This window comes from Labrus mixtus, chromosome 14 (genome assembly GCF_963584025.1).
Source record: "Labrus mixtus chromosome 14, fLabMix1.1, whole genome shotgun sequence".
NCBI lineage: Eukaryota > Metazoa > Chordata > Actinopteri > Labriformes > Labridae > Labrus > Labrus mixtus.
Genome location: NC_083625.1, coordinates 10531088 through 10547261, shown reverse-complemented (window position 1 = coordinate 10547261; position 16174 = coordinate 10531088). Strand labels below are relative to the sequence as shown.

Genomic DNA, 16174 nt, shown 5'->3' with positions numbered 1-16174 from the left:
AAAAAAAAACAGTTTTGTGATGAAGTGTTGTTTATATGTTATGTAAATAACATAACTTTATTTATTTTGATAGTCCACAATACAGTATATTTCTTTACTAGTACTTAGTCTAATAGAACAGTGGAAAAAGTCAAACATGTGTTTCAGTCATTCAGCAAGAAAAAAAAATCTAGAGGAGATCATCAAGTTGATATGAAACGATGTAGTTGAACAAGACTATTAAGACCTGGACAGAAATAATCTACAAACAACGCCATATTTGCTTCTTGTTGGACACTGGAAACGATTCTACTACCTTTGAAAAAGCAACCAATAACGAATTCAAGTTACTGATGTGAATAAAAAAGAGACACCCAAGGATTGATTGAAGTTTTTTTTTTAACAGATGATCTCCCTGCAGTCGTCACTTGTCTGTGACTTTCTGTACAATGCTCATCACCACACAAAAACAGTTATGTGCCACCATATTGACCGGATCAGTATGAATTTGTTGTGCGATTGAAATCCACTCTTGCTCCAGCACATGGGCACATGGGTTTTACCAAAGTGCTCTCATAGCTGCATCACAGTATTTCAGTCCGTTGCAATATCAATACCTGTACCTCTGTTCAACAATGGTCTATCAGTACTTATAGTAATAATTAAAATACATTGCAAAATTGTCTGTGTCTTTTCAAGTGCTTGATGTTAAAAAAAAAAAGTAAATTCAAACTTAAGTCCGTACTATTCAGTGGCTCTGCAGTCCTCGTGCTGCAAGACTAGAGCACTTTGCTGACATTCAGTACACAAATTATTTGGGTCAACATTCATGAACCAGAAACCCCTGCTTTTGTTGCATACAGATGTATCTGACTGTAATTTGTCAGTAAAAATATCACATGAATCACATCAATGTGCATCATCTTTCCAAAGTTTTTTTGTTGCTCTAGTCAATAATTATCTGCTGGGTGGCATTGGTGTGGAGGGTTAATTGATATGAATCCAACATGAATGTGGACTAGAGATGCTGAATTTAAAATTTACTGAACTTGGCAGGTTGGTTGATCACATACAGGTTACATCATGGGAAGAGGGAACTTTGTAATACCCTTTTGTCTGTAAATATGTATTGGCTTCACCACAAAAAGTTACATAAGCATAATATTGCTGAGACATTGCATGTGGCATTACATGCAGTGTTCTTCATGTTACAGAGTAAATATTATATCAGATTATTAGATTATATCAGCCATATTCTCAGATCAGGGCAGTTTTATTTCTTGTTATTGTTCTTTGCAGTAGCATCAGTGTAAGGTCTTACCTCTTTCTGTGTAAACTTGACCCAGGCCATTGCAAGGACTGTGATACATGGGGAATAGTGGTGTCTTTAAATTGCTCTTTTCCCCCAAGTCAGTAATAAAAAACAGACTTTCTTTAATAAATGACAACGGAAAGGAAAATTAAGGATGCAGGAACCAGTAAAATATAATGGATCATTTAGATGCTTGGCAATTGATTGTCTTTTGAAGAAAGAGCATAAAGATATCTGTTAAAAATCCACCAAAGACCCTATATTGCGCTTCTGTGCTTGGGTGAAAACTCCATGTGACCTGACTATATCACTCAATTTACCCGTTTTCTTTTTTCCTCCTTTATATTCAATTCAACCTTTATTTATACTCGAAAGATCATTGAGGGGCAACCCTCATTTACAATGACATCGAGTCATTACAGAATTAATTAGAAAACAGACATTAAATCAAAAAGAAAAACAGGGGACAGATAATACAAGACTGCTAAAATCAGTCTAAAAAAGGCTAAAATGTACTAAGATAATTAAGCGAGTACAAAACTGCAATAAATAAACACACTTATGTAAAACAGTTACAAACAGAGGTTGGGAGGTTTAAAATCAGGTTTCTAAAATGGCCAAAGGGTAAAAGTTAATTTCCCTCAAGAAGATGCTGTATGTTGTTCCAAGAGTCCGATGCAGAATAAGAAAAAGCAGATTTTCCCAGTTCTGATCTGACTCGAGGAACATTCAACAGTAAACGCCTTGAGGAACGTGTCTGGTAATGCCCAATCGAAAGATGGATAAGTTCTGACAGGTATGAGGGTCATTTTTCTGTGAGAGCTTTATAAATAAAAAAATGCCAGTGCATATCATGTCTTTCTGTTAGAGATGACCATCCAACCTTGTTGTACAAGATACAATGATGTGTATCATAGTGTCACCTGTAATAAATCTTAATACAGAGTGGTAGACAGAGTCGAGACGTTTAAGTGTGGCAGGTGCATGCCTATAGATGACATCACCATAGTCCAAGACTGACATAAAAAGAGACTCCACAACCCTCTTCCTACAGAACATTGGAAAAACTATTTTATTTCTGTAGAAATAACCAAGTTTTTGCCTGAGTCTTCCTATAAGATTATTAATGTGGAAGTTAAATGTCATCAATCCACATGCCCAGATATTTATATTCTGTGACTCTCAATCATTAGCCCATTTCTGGCAACTATCATGATATCGTTTTCGTTCATTTCTGTAGCTCTCGAGAAAAGCATACATTTAGTTTTGTCAGCGTTGAGGACTAATTGCAGGTCATTTAGGATTTAGGGTATCCTGCAGTACATTAAATGACTGCTGCAAATTTGTCAGCCACACAATATAGAACTGTGTCATCAGCCTATAGATGGGCATCACAGTTTGATAGAGATGAGACAATATTGTTTATGAATATAGTAAATAAAACCGGGCTTAAAATTGAACCTTGTGGAACACCTTTTGTTACTGTTAAAAAATCAGAACAGTAGCTTCCTAGTTTTACAGACTGTTGTCTATCAGAGAGATAACTCCTGAACCAATTACATGCATTTTCACTGAAACCAATATTACACAGCCTTTGCAGGCGCAGGGAATGATTCACACAATCAAATGCCTTAGTTAAATCAACAAAGAGTGCCATGCAATGCTGTCTTTTATCTAAAGCAGAGATAATGTCATTAACAACCTTTGTTATGGGAGTAACAGTACTGTGCCCTGTTCTAAAACCTGACTGATATGGACTCAGGATTTTCATTCTAAAAAGAAAATCTTTTAACTGGTCATTTATCAAGGATTCCATAATTTTTGCAAGACAAGACAATTTGGATATTGGCCTATAATTATCGAGATTGGAGTCAGAGGTGCTTCACAATAGTAAAAAAAAGGTAGAACTCAGGTTGATTAGTAATCAGACAATACGAGTAATTACATTAATCTTAAGTTCTTGGATTTCAATTTCAAACGCATAACAAATTAAATCAGAGGAGTTTCTTAAAGCACATCAAACTACTATAATTACATTTTATTTAGTCATATTTAAATAACCTACGTTACTTTAAATCACCAAATTAGTTTACTTTTACTTCTTCTTGTGAAAATATGACATTGAATGTAATTTAATATTTATCTACGCAACTTTATTCTTGGTAGTAGCTCATTAAGAGTAACTCAGTAAAGGAAATTAACTGTTGGAGCTATTTAATTGCGGTTAGAATTAGTTTTGTATTTAGTTTACTAATATTTGGGTGGTGTTGTATATTTAATTATTCTACACGTTTTCTTTATTTAGAAAAGATTTTGGGTAATGTTTTCTTTTTTGCTAGTTATTTGTTTAGTAAATTTAGTTTTGCATTAGTATTTTTGTTAGGTTTTTGGGTAACACTGTGGGCACCGGAGATTATTTAAGTAAGAGGCAGGTAGAGGACCAGCATGCACCTGGGTGGGCCTATTGTTTTTTTTTTTTTTTACCAGAGCAAGAGAGGCAGCGGGAGCCACGATTTTCTTTGTTCTTTTGTTTGTTTTCTTCAAATAAACCAGCAAAATACCGCAGCTCTTGCATGGACATTGGATTTCTTCGCGTACATTACATCCCCATGGTGCATCAGTGGTCATTTGATTATTTTTTATATTAGTTTATTTAGATTTTTTTGTTGTTTTTTGGACAAATAGGCACTACATTAACCTTTTTTGCCATACTTGTCACTATGTTTCACAATGAAAAGCATGTTATGATCCGCATGTACGTCTTACTCTGACCACTAGGGGGCGGTCTACCACATGATGAAACCAAATACACCGAAGAAGAAAACCCCCCTGTTATTGAAATGCTACACGCACAGTGACTGCCTTTTATCCGTGGAAATATCACCGCTGCAAATTTTAAAACACAAATTTAAAGCAGGCCATGTTCTATCGATGACATACCAGCCTCACAAAGCAGGTAAAACGCCTTTTTAATAATAGTTTACAGGTGTCTTTTGGCCAACGTGAGCTGACTGCTAGGGGATGGTTGTTAGCTGAGTAGCTCTGCTGCCTCGGTGTGTGTTTTTTTTGTCTACCGCAATCATGAGCGAAGATGACAATTCAGCATCGTCGAAAGACAGAGATGCGACCCTGCTGCTGACTAAAGATGGACAGAGGTATTACGTGAATAAGAGCGGAGTGGTGGACAGCCGAAATGTGAACACACCACTGGAACCGGACAACAACAACAACGCCTCCTCCTACGACATGGACGATCCGGACGAGGAGAGCGACGTCCTGGACACCTCGGACGCCAGAGACGGCGCGGCGAGCCCGGAGGAGCTGAACGACGAGGATACGTCGGAAGGCGACAACGCCCCCAAACAGTGCACCTATGAGGGATGCACGGAGACCACGACGCAGGTGGCCAAGCAGAGGAAGCCGTGGATGTGCAAGAAACACCGCAACAAAATGTACAAAGACAAGTACAAGAAGAAGAAGAGTGACCAGGCCATGTCCAGTGGCAAACTTGATGTAAGACCCAAGCTTGTTTATGATTTTTTTTTTTAAACCTACGGTCATTTGAAATCAACATCTCTTAATCAACCCCTTAAGTAAATATGTGTTCATGTAGTGTTTACTACTTTGAGAAGAAATGAGTTTTGAGAGGTGTAAACTCAGCTAACAGAGTAAATGGTGAATGGACTTGAGTTTATAAAGCGCTTTTCTAGTCTTCCGACTACTCAAAGCGCTTTTTACGCCGCAGGTCACACCCACCCATTCACACACTGATGGTAGTGATCGCTATGTAGTATCATCCATCAGAAGTAAGTAATCCCATTCATACACCGCCACTGAAGCAGCGGGAGCAATTCAGCGTTAAGCGTCTTGCCCAAGGACACATCGGACATGTTGCCCAGCTGGGGATTGAACCCTTTGACCTTCCGGTTGAGAGGCGACAACTCTACCAACTGAGCCACAGCCGAGAAGCGTACACAGGGACTATAATTTGTAGGTTTCCCTTTTAGACTTTACCTAACCCTTACATAAACAGAACACTGTTCATATGTTGTGTAGAGGTGGGCGATGTGGGAAAAATATCATATCACAATTTCTTTTGGCAAAATCACGATTTTTTTCATACTGATCTTTAGACAAATTTGTAAGTTACTGACCAGTTCAACCAAACTTATTTCCCTGTATCATGTTTTTAAATGCACAAAAACTGTGCTGACAAGTTTAATCTATTTGAAAAACATCTTTGTAGGAGGTCTGGAGGTCTCACCCAGAACATTTTTAGCAACAGAAATGTCTTTCCCTCAATTCGATCAATATTTATGCACAATTTGAAGGTTTTCCTCGCCACTTTGAAATTAGGAGTTAGTTAGCCTATGTGTCCTCTTTTTATGTTCATCAGGAACATTTTCACGCAGTGATGCATTCATTTAAAAACATGTAGACTTCGAGTTCTTGTGTTTCTGTTCTATTTTAGCCCTGCAGAGTTCCTACAGCTGTAGCTTCATACAGGCTCTGCAGCCTTTTTTTGTTGTTTTTATGACATCATTGGACTAATGTTAGTTTATATATAATCAAACTGACATTTGATATGTTGTGTATGTCTTTATGCTCTCCAGGAAAACTCAGAGGAACGGCCTGTGTCAGTGAACAAACAGCGTCTTGGTTCCATGGGAGACAGACCAGCCAGACCCTCCTTGATAGAGCAGGTTCTCAACCAGAAAAGACTGGTAAGTAATGAAAGAAAGACAATTCAAAATTCAAATGGTACCATGGTATACCAACGTGGTATTGTTTTAAATGCTTTGATATATTAACAGGTGTCTTTCTTGTGTAAATGCTCAAAAGGATCATTCTGAATATTCTCCTTTCAGTCTCTGCTCAGGAGTCCGGAGGTGATCAGCTTCCTGCAGCAGCAGCAGCAGCTCCTGGCCTCACAGGGCCGCAGTCAATCAACACAGCAGCAGTTCCAGGGCTGCTGACGCCCAAACGTCAATGTAACTTTTTTATAATAATGATGGAACCCAGAAGAACATCAAAGCATAATTCAATAGTGTAGACAGAGAGACTTGTGGACTGAACCAGTGGAACCGATGTAACTTCATCAAAATACAGGAAGTTCTGAAGTAGCAGACATGTATTCAAACCACGTCTGGTGCTGGTTAGGAAAACCTTAGCTTTAAACCAGCCAGCCCTTTTTTTTTAACATATATCTTTTTAGAATTTTACTGCATTGACACCCGTTCATGCTGTTGTTTTCTTTGTGTTTTAGAACTGCTTCGAGAACACTTTTTAAGGCTGATCTCGCGGAACAAATGATTAATCTTCACTGTGTTTCCTGTCTGACTTCTCTTGAACTTTTGCTACATATGACAATTGTTTTAGTGGGTGTCTGTAGCCTCTCTCCTTAGTCAAGTCTGGCTGTCAGGACATGTTTTTTATCACAAACTTTATCAGTTTATCGACTGTTGCACAAACATAATGTGAAAAAGTAACAATATAGCCCCATTTCCAACACGGGGTCCGGTTCGGTACCGCTCCGACCCTATAGGGTGGAGCTAGACACACTGCCGCCTATTGATTGGTTGAAAGTATCATCACTTTCTGTGTGACAGCGGTAAAAAAAGGACGAACACAAATTACTCTCTTCGATTTTGAGAGTCATTTCAAGGCTGTTTTTTTTGTGTTTGATTAAATGTCAGGACTTTCCACTGATCCCCTGGGTGACCTTGGAGATGCTGACCTCTAATGGACGTCCTCCATTGTAGCCCTTTGTTTACTGTTACTGTTACTATTACGTATGGCTATCTCCATCCGGCTTACACCTTAAGGGTTGAGTTGGCGGTGGAAATGGGGCTTATGTGTTTGGTGGAATGAATAAAAAGGTCATACTAACTGTTTATGTTTTAAAAGTGTCAGGGAAAAGTTATGTACTGTATGTTGTTTGTGTGTTTCTAAGTTGAAGTGAATATTCCCTGCTGTGAAAATGAGAGTAAATGAATTATGCTAATATTGAAAAACCTTTCTGACTGTTTTTTTTTAATTCAACCTGGTGCTTGTCTTCTCAAATGTGACGGTGAAGATTCCAGAAGACAAAACAACTTTAATAAAACAAGTAAAAAGCAACTTGTACAGTAAGTCAACACATGTACATACAATACATTATATCATAACGACACAACACAAGGTAACACAAGTCTTTGAGTACCTACAAATAAATCCCAATGTTTCATATCAAGGAGTGCAGAAAATGTGCAGAATCATAACAGAAATGAGAAACAGTTTATCATATTCTATCTGGAGCAAAATAAAGAACACAATCATTTCACTACACTTGCTTTAAATTAGCTAAATAACATTCAGTCTATCACGTTTCAAAGGAGTTGATAACATTTTTTTTTTAAATATATTTTAAGGGGTCAAAGAAGGGATCATAGGTCAGAAAAAAATTGGATGTAGCAAAACATACAGACCACATGGCCACCTGTGTGAATGTTATGACACTGAAGAAATCGGGTTGTGTGGGGAGCCCATCTGTGTGAGGACCTTGTCCAGCCACTGCAGAGGTCCATGCAGATGCACCTCAATCCAGCAGGGGGTGCTGGTGACGTCTTGACGGTGGTATTCAGCACCCCAACCCTGGGGAGAGGACATCAACAAAACAACTGTATTCACTAAGTGGCCATCCTCCTCTAATGGCAGTAAAGAGTGTACATCTGCATTATAATTTTAACTACTTATTAGCCACTTCCTAACGTATATTACTGTTTGCTACGATGTGGCTACGGAATGCTCCGTACCTTCACAAAGCTCATGCGGATGGTGCACATCTTGGTGAGCTCATACACGACCTCAAAGCCGTGGTTAACAGACTGGGAGAGGAGCTGAGCAAACAGCTGGTTGTTGAAGATCTTGAGGCTGCAGCCGCTGGGGATCTTGCACACTGTGGTGGCGTGGAAGCCGTGCTGGAAGTTACAGTTACGACTCTGGACGAAGATACTGCTGTCGCTCAAGCACTCAGCGTACACCTCACCGCCGACATAGTACAGGTGTAAACCTGAGAGAGAGAGGGAGGAGGAGGAAATCAAATGGTCTTAAAGAGGTCAGGAACAAGTGAATGACAACTTGAATTTTTTGGTTTTTCCAAAAGTAACTACTTATTGTGGCTTGCAAATTCACTCCAACACAACTCTTAACATTGAGTTTTTATCTTCTTTGTTTTGAGTGACAGAGGACCCCCCCCGGCCTGTTCCATGGCCATGTCTGGCCCATTTATTTGAAACACAAGAACATCAAAACCCCCCAATAAAGATGATGATGATGATGACTTTAAAAATTATAACCACAGTTGGGAAGTATGATGATATAAAATCATACTCTACTTAAGTAGAGATTTTACGTTTCCATATTATGAATATTTATTTTTCTGGAGTATTTCTTTATTCTTCTTTATTTTCATTTTTTTCCATAATATGTTTAAAAGCAAATATCCGTAATCTCTACTTTTCAAAACAGGCTCTTAACTTTATAACATTATAGTGAAATGATCAGTTACTTTGATTTAGCATCATAGCAGACTGCCAAGACTGATTTGAACCTTAATGGATTAGAAAAAAACCCGATTGTATCCATCAGTTTACATCATAGATGACAGAAGAAACATGACCATAATGATTTCAAAGAAAACAGACAAGAGACGAGGGAAACTTGATTGTGGAGGAGAGGCAGTTAATGAATGTGATGTCTGTCACCAAAGTTAATGTTCGTTACTTTCAGTATATTTCTTTAGTATAGCAAAGTTTTGTGTCAAGTTAAAGGATTTCAGTGTAATAGTTTCAATATGACACAAGGTTCCATTAGCTTTGGGATACTTTTAGTAGTAGGTGAGTACAGTTAGTTGGCCTACATTTCAGAACATGTATTTTACTCTCATTTCAGTAAAGGTTTTATTTAGGCACTTCTTCTTTTTCCAGCATTTTTTTCTAAATAAGGAACTGTACTTCTACACGAGTAAAAGATGTGAAACAAGTTTTGAAAAAAACTCAGATCACATCAAGCGCGTAGAGTGCCAACTCTGCCCTCTAATCGAAAAAACATACTCAATGTCTGCTTTGAATACAACCTGAAAAACATATTTTTCTGACAGAGGACAAACACAGGGGCCTCTATGCTCATAAGACACGAGTGTCTGAATAGTATCGGTAGTGGCTCTTAATCTTTTAACCAATTACTCTTTCCCTTTTCTTGAACTACTATCCTACTAAGTATTCAGCATACACATAAACAATCAGCTGTGCAAGAAGCCTGAAGTGATTTGTTTGTTTAAAAAGACCCAAGCTTACACTCAGCATCATATGACCAGTTCTGTGTTTTAGAGAAACCTTAACCTTACTTAAACCTTAAACCTTACTTACCTTATTTAAACCTTACTTACTCTTAATGCATAAAGAGTACAGTGCATATCAAAAAACATGAAATAGTTATGAGTCCACCTACCTTTGCCTATGTGCCTGCGTGTGTGCTCGATGGTGGAGTTGCGGTTCACGTTGGACAGCAGGCCGAGGCAGAAGCGGTTCTTGTTGTTGGACGGGTCTGTGAAGCCGTCCACTAAGAGGCTGCGGGATGACGCGTGGAAAGTCTCCCCCACCCGGTTGTTGAGCTCATAGTACGCTATGGAACACCAGTACTCGGGTTCCTCGTAACATACCGGCCGTAAATCTAAACAGGTACGCAAAAACAGAATTTGCTCAAAAGATTTCTCATCACAAAGACACAAGATGTCTACCTAGACACACATTGGTCATCTCATTGTATATACAGTAGACTACTACTCCTGTAACAGTCATATGTACATTTATCTCTTTATGCAAACTTGTTGTCATAATGAAACTAAATGTACCTGGTTGTGGTTTATATTTTGGCTCAGAGTCACTCCTTGTTTTTTTCTTCCTCTGTGGTACTTAAAAAACTATTTTACGATACAGTTCCTCTGCGGAAAAAGGTAGGTGTCATTTATTTTGTGTCTGTTGTTATCCCACTCCACCTTCTTCAACATTATCCTTTCTGCACATTTTTATTTACTCAAATGTTTTATTGTCTGTCCATACCTGTGTATATTTGTATTTCAACGAAATGACACAGAAAAAGAGTTGTGATAAGCGTTAGCTGGAGTTACAGCACACTGAGCTAACTAAGCTAACATATTTTTTTATCCATTAGTTTTGCAGTGCCGTTTTTCCATACAAAACCAATGCACTTACAGCACTTACAGCACTCAGCATCATAAGTGCAAAAACTCCCTCAGTGACGTCTGTGTTTTTATCGCAGGGCTCACGGCGTTCTCAGTTAAATTAGTTCAACTTTTGGAACACGCCGTGCTTGTCAATGACATCTTTCCTTCACTGACCACAAAAAAGAAGTGAAGGACTTTCACCACTCCTGAACCACTCTTAGACCAGTCAGTCATATTCTTGCACTCTTTTCCTCATTTATCTCATGCACCCAGACTCTTTTTTTTAGGGTGCAATATCCCATTCTGCGTCTAATGCCAGGACACATTTCTTTCCAATGTTTTACATTTTCTTTGTAAAATTGGCAAATATTAGACATGAAGAGCAGACTTAACGGTCACGACCAAGGAAAGTGGAAGTGCCACAAGACAACTTTTGTAATCTAGCAACTTTCAGTGCCGGAGGGAGAAAATGCTGTCAGTGGACACAGAACCGGACCATGGGTGGTCTGTTTTGGTCAAATTTGAATCGGCAATTTCTGTCTTCTTGTGTGAACTTTACCTCTGTGCGGGGTGGAGAACGTGAGTTTGAGGGTCTCTGTGGAGTTGCTGGACTTCACATCCTCTTTAGGGCTCGTCTCCATCATGCTGTACGGAGGAGGGGGCGTCTCAGCTGGAAAAGGAAATTTACGAATCACAGTAAGAGTACAAATGTGGAAAGTAACACTGAGAGACTATGCTATCGTGTATAAATTAGAATCTGCAGCAGCCGGTGTAAAAATGCCAATTTGCTGTGTTTCAGTTAAAGGGCATCAGTTTATTATTTATGTGTTGGAGGATTATATTAAGCACCTTTTTATTCCATCTTTTTCCCTGAAGTGTCTTTGGACTGTTGGCTGGTGTGCAGATGAAAACATGTTCACTACAAACCTAAATATAACACGATGTTCTTCTCAGCGACGGCTGCTTAATTATACTCAAATTAGTTTGTTCAATTTGAGTTTCAAATTTCTGTAGATTGTTTGATAAACATAGATGACAATGAAATCCCTACCTGTGATGTGATAGGGACTGCTGGGCTCCGCAGAGCTGTTGGGGGAGTTGGGGTAACTCTGCGTGGTGGGAGACTGGGTGAGGGTGGAGGAAGGAGAGGAGGAGAAGGAGGGGCAGGGCAGCGGAGGGAAGGAGTCTGGATAGGTGGCGTTCTGGGGCATCAGGGGCTCGCTGTGCAGGGAGGCGTTCCTGAACTTTGCCAGTAGACTGTGCTGAGGGTTGAACTCGCTGTGGCGGGGGACCAGAACGGGTGGCAGCACTGGGAACGGAAAAGAAAAAAGGGCAGAAAAACAGGTGGACAAAGTAAGAGAGAGCCTGAGCCAGATACTGTTATAAAAGATCATATTACTGCAAATCCTTTCGGCTTGGGAACACTATTAGATCAGATGATCTGCAGCACACAAAAGCTTTGCTGTTATGATATTAAAATCCAGCAATAACCTATTTTTTTTTCTTACAGCAGATTCAGAAGATGTTCCCTGATTAAGTTTGTACCTGGGGTCTCCACGCGTCTGTAGTGGTACGGGTTGACACAGATGTCCTTCTGCTTAGAGCCGAAGGGGAACTCGCAGCACTCCAGGGCCTTCAGCTCGTGGTGGGACTGCAGGTCGGGCCAGCGCCACACCCTGCAGTAGATGACGTGAGGCAGACCCTTCCTGTGTGACACCTGAAGCCTGCCGTCCAGAGAGCGGGGAATTGTCACGCACTTGCCTGAAAAAGCAAAAAGCAAACAGCAGAGATTGTCATACAAAAGTTTGATCAGACACAGATAAGGATTTTGTATTGTCTTTTCTACAGTTTTTGAAATAAATGTATTATATCTTTTACAACATATGTCCAAAAGAAAATCTGCTTAAAGGGGACATATTATCAAAAATCCACTGTTACAGTGATTTTAACATATATTTGGATAACCTGAGTGTCTGTCAACCCACAAAATGTGAAATAAGCCCATCCAGTCTGTGTTTGTAGTCTGCATAAGTCTTACAACACAGAGAAAAATGCTCCGTTTCAAATTTGCTCTCCTTGTGATGTCACAGTGGGATTCTGGCTCATTGCATTTAAAGAGACACACACACACCAAAATGGAGCGTTCTGAGAGAGCTGGTTTATACAGGGTCACAAACCTCCTCTGGTGCTTGATTCATGTTATATTTTGACCAAAGCACAGCACAGATGTTTCATTTAGACCACAGGAGACTGTTTGAAAAGGTGGAAAAGGGGGATGATATGTCCTCTTTAAGTCTACAGAAGAAATTCTACTGTTGAAGATTCATTTGTACCTCTCAGTTTTGTCCTGTGACCACCAAGACGGTAAACTAAGCAAATAGCTTAAGGAATAGCACATTGTATTTACTCCATTTTTTGTTGTTGTTGTTTTCTTATTCTTTCTTTTGTTGTTATCTCGGGATAACAAGGCTGGTTTTCCTGGAACAATATATAAATGTATCTCATAATCTTGAGATAAAATAAATTGTTTTCTGGTGATCACAGGATCATTTTTTGTCAATCTAGAAAAAGAACCCAAATAAGCTGGTCACTGTCATAAACCAGACATGCCATAATGCCATTGCCCGATGAGTCTAGCCTATTTCTATGTTTGTTTTGTGCTACCGCAACTCTGGGGATACTTGATGAGTAAGTGAGAGATCACAAGAAAATTACTGGAAATTTCCCGTTTTCACAGGAAAACAGATTAGATAAATGTGTGTATGCAGGCCCACTTTTGGCTTGAGTAAAAAAAAACTAGACTATATACCTACTTTACTTTAACACTGTCATACTCACTAGGCTGTCCAGGGCAGCTGAGGGCTCTCTCCAGCTCCTCCATCGCCCCTTTCTTCTTCTTTAGTTTCTTTACTAGAGAGTCCACAGCCTTTTCTGCCCACTTCTCCTCCTCATCTCCCTGTTTCCAGCCAAGCAGACGCTTCACGGCCGGGCTGGTGAAGGAGAAGAGGGACGTAATGGAGGCAGACGAGTTCATTATGAGATGGATAAATGGGTGGCGAGATGAGCTGATGGGTGATGTTAAAGGGATAAAAGTTCCCTGGAGGACAGGAGTGGGGAGGCAAATAATGAGAAGCCAGGGCAGAGGTAGACGATAAAAGAAGCAGCGCAACAAGTCTTTGTAAACAGAGTTGTTTTTTTTGTTGTTGTCGCGTTGCTTCCAAGCAGGGCTGGATGAAGAGTTGAACTCCCTCTCCCTTCTGTGTTGGCTCGGATGGGATCCGGTAGCTCTGGATTCAAAGTGTACTGCAGGGAAGGTTGTTCCTCGCACAGTCAGATCCAGGTCAAGTTTCAATCATCTGGCAAGAGCAGAGAGAGATGGTATTAGCTGCTAATTTGGCTGAAACAGAAAGAAAGAAAGAGAGTTCAGAATTTCAGAAGGAAAAACCAAAGGATTTAATTCTTAAGGGAATTTAGGCTGTGTCAACAAGGTGCTGTCTGGGGTGAAATAAAAGACTGAACACCACATAAACAACTCATATTTAACAATTTGGGCAAAGGGATGGATTTCCACATGATAATAGGTCAGACTGATCTTGATACTTCCAAAAACAAGGTTAGTATTTTCTGTCAAGAGAATGAAGCAAGTACTAAAAGTGTTCAGAATGAGCAGGGCAAGATGGCCAGGCTCATTTCTAGATTCACCAACAATGAGGAATGTCCTCTTTGGCCTCTGTTTCTATGATCATGCCACTGACGCCCAGGAGCCATTCTGTCTGGCCAGAACACATCACAGGACAGGAGGAGGAGAAGGAGGGGGAGGGAGGGATGCAGACAGAGGGAGAGAGAGAGAGAGAGGGAGAGAGAGCTCTCCCTTTTTATGCAGTTGTTTCATTCTGCTCATCTTAAAACAACGTGATATAATGTTAAGAAATAAGCTACACTATACAACCCAACTATAATCCGGCAACCACTTACTGTACATTTCTCATTATTTCAGCAGCAGCATCTTACTGATTAAGTTTTTCGCAAAATGTCATACAGTCAAGTTTGCACACAGTAGATTTCTTCTGTTTATGTTTTTACATGATCTACTTTTTTAAACTTCTGTGGCAGGGCTTTAAATGATGCTCGGGCCATTTATGTAAAAAAAAAAAAAAAAAAAGATGTCCATTCTCATTTCATTCTACAATAGGCTACACAACAAATAAACATTAAATCAGGTACTTTTCAAAAAAGATTGCTCACCGGTAAAATGGAGTATGAATCAGCATGCCTACATTCTGTTCTATGTGACCAACCCTGGTTCCCTGCACACAAACAGACAGCTGGGGTTTACAATGACAGCAAAAGCGTACGAGCTCAATGCGGCATCAGTCCACCGCTGCTGCTTTACTATGGAGCCTGGCGTCACTCAGTCTGCAGGCTCAGATAGGCTAATTACCTAATGCTTTATCACCAGGACACCCCTGCCCCAAAAAAGTAAACACGCCAACTTCCTTCTACTATGCCTACAACTAGGAATCATTGCGCTGATACAAAACCTGCTGTGTCCTTACATGCAAACACAAACCATGTAGGCTATAAAACCTGCGATCAGAAGTTTGACTTATAAATTCATTATTGTCATAATTTCACAACAAATCAAAGTAAACTCGGGTAAAACAAGTAAGTAGGGACATTTATTACAACCTAGTACTGTATTTATAATTTTCTCTTTTTTTTTTTTTTAAATAGTAAGCTTAGTCTGAGATATATTTATTGATAAGGCGTTGATCTTTCAGGTAACTATGTTATGATTACAGTCTAAACCCACATGTTACTATATGACAATAAAAGAGCAAATCTTCAAAAAGTTGCCCAAAAGCGCATTTGGAGTTAAAAAATTAACGAAACAAAACCTTCCTTGAATATATAACCAAGCAACAAATCATCAACAACAACAAAAAGTTCTAAATCATTTTCTGGAGGAATATTATGGTTACATTTCTTACCTCTGTTGTGATAACAAGTGCATCGCAGACAGCGTCGTGCGTGTCGATGCTTCGCAGTCAGTCAGTGGAGGTTCAAGCCAAGCCAAGGTGTGTGTCTGTGTGTGTGTGTGTGTGTGTGTGTGTGTGTGTGTGTGTGTGTGTGTGTGTGTGTGTGTGTGTGTGTGTGTGTGTGATGTGTCTGCGAGCGTGTATTGGCGTCGAGGTGTCAAGCCAGCCTAATGAATAATGCATCCAGTTCCGAGCTTCAAAATAAAAGCGTTGTTTACAAATATGCTTTGCACGATGCAGCCAAAGGGATAATCCTCCTACCTGAAGTAGGGATGCTCAAACCATACATCACGCCACAGTTTAAAGTTTCCTGCAATGACAAGCTAATGTGTATGCCTTACTGGATGACAATGTCCCAGCGAAGGTTAATAAAGAACAGCAATATTTATTTTCCTAAACAAACGTTATCGATCTTACTATATGAAGATATTTCCCCTTAACAAAGCACTACAGTCAATGTGCAGTGTGATGATATAGCAATAGCTCAATATGAACAAAAATGGCCAAATAATTCCACTGCACGAATGTCATAGCCCTACATTGATTGTTACAGCTCTTATTGTGAAGGCTCGGTAAAAAAAAGTTCTTCCTGTATCATCGCAGCGTTATGTGGAGGAC

General features: G+C 39.6%; 2 protein-coding genes across 3 annotated transcripts; one reads left to right on the top strand and one right to left on the bottom strand.

The window, feature by feature from the left end:
- The first annotated feature begins 4332 nt into the window (after window positions 1-4332).
- On the top strand, window positions 4333-7305 carry rfxap (regulatory factor X-associated protein). Its single transcript, XM_061055047.1, has 3 exons — window positions 4333-4804; window positions 5905-6015; window positions 6160-7305. The coding sequence occupies exons 1-3, from the start codon at window positions 4373-4375 to the stop codon at window positions 6265-6267; spliced, it is 651 nt and encodes a 216-aa protein (XP_060911030.1). The 5' UTR covers window positions 4333-4372; the 3' UTR covers window positions 6268-7305.
- Window positions 7306-7368: 63 nt separating this feature from the next.
- Window positions 7369-15876, bottom strand: smad9 (SMAD family member 9). 2 transcript variants are annotated; one of them, XM_061055035.1, is made up of 8 exons: window positions 15509-15876; window positions 13356-13914; window positions 12063-12278; window positions 11569-11826; window positions 11077-11187; window positions 9782-10003; window positions 8086-8342; window positions 7369-7924 (listed from the first exon to the last, which is right to left on the bottom strand). In XM_061055035.1, exons 2-8 carry the CDS (start codon window positions 13549-13551, stop codon window positions 7781-7783), a joined length of 1404 nt encoding a protein of 467 aa, XP_060911018.1. In that variant the 5' UTR covers window positions 13552-13914; window positions 15509-15876; the 3' UTR covers window positions 7369-7780. The 2 variants fall into 2 exon arrangements, with proteins under 2 accessions (XP_060911018.1, XP_060911017.1); XM_061055034.1 differs by having other exon boundaries at window positions 13356-13873.
- Between the last annotated feature and the right edge of the window lie 298 nt (window positions 15877-16174).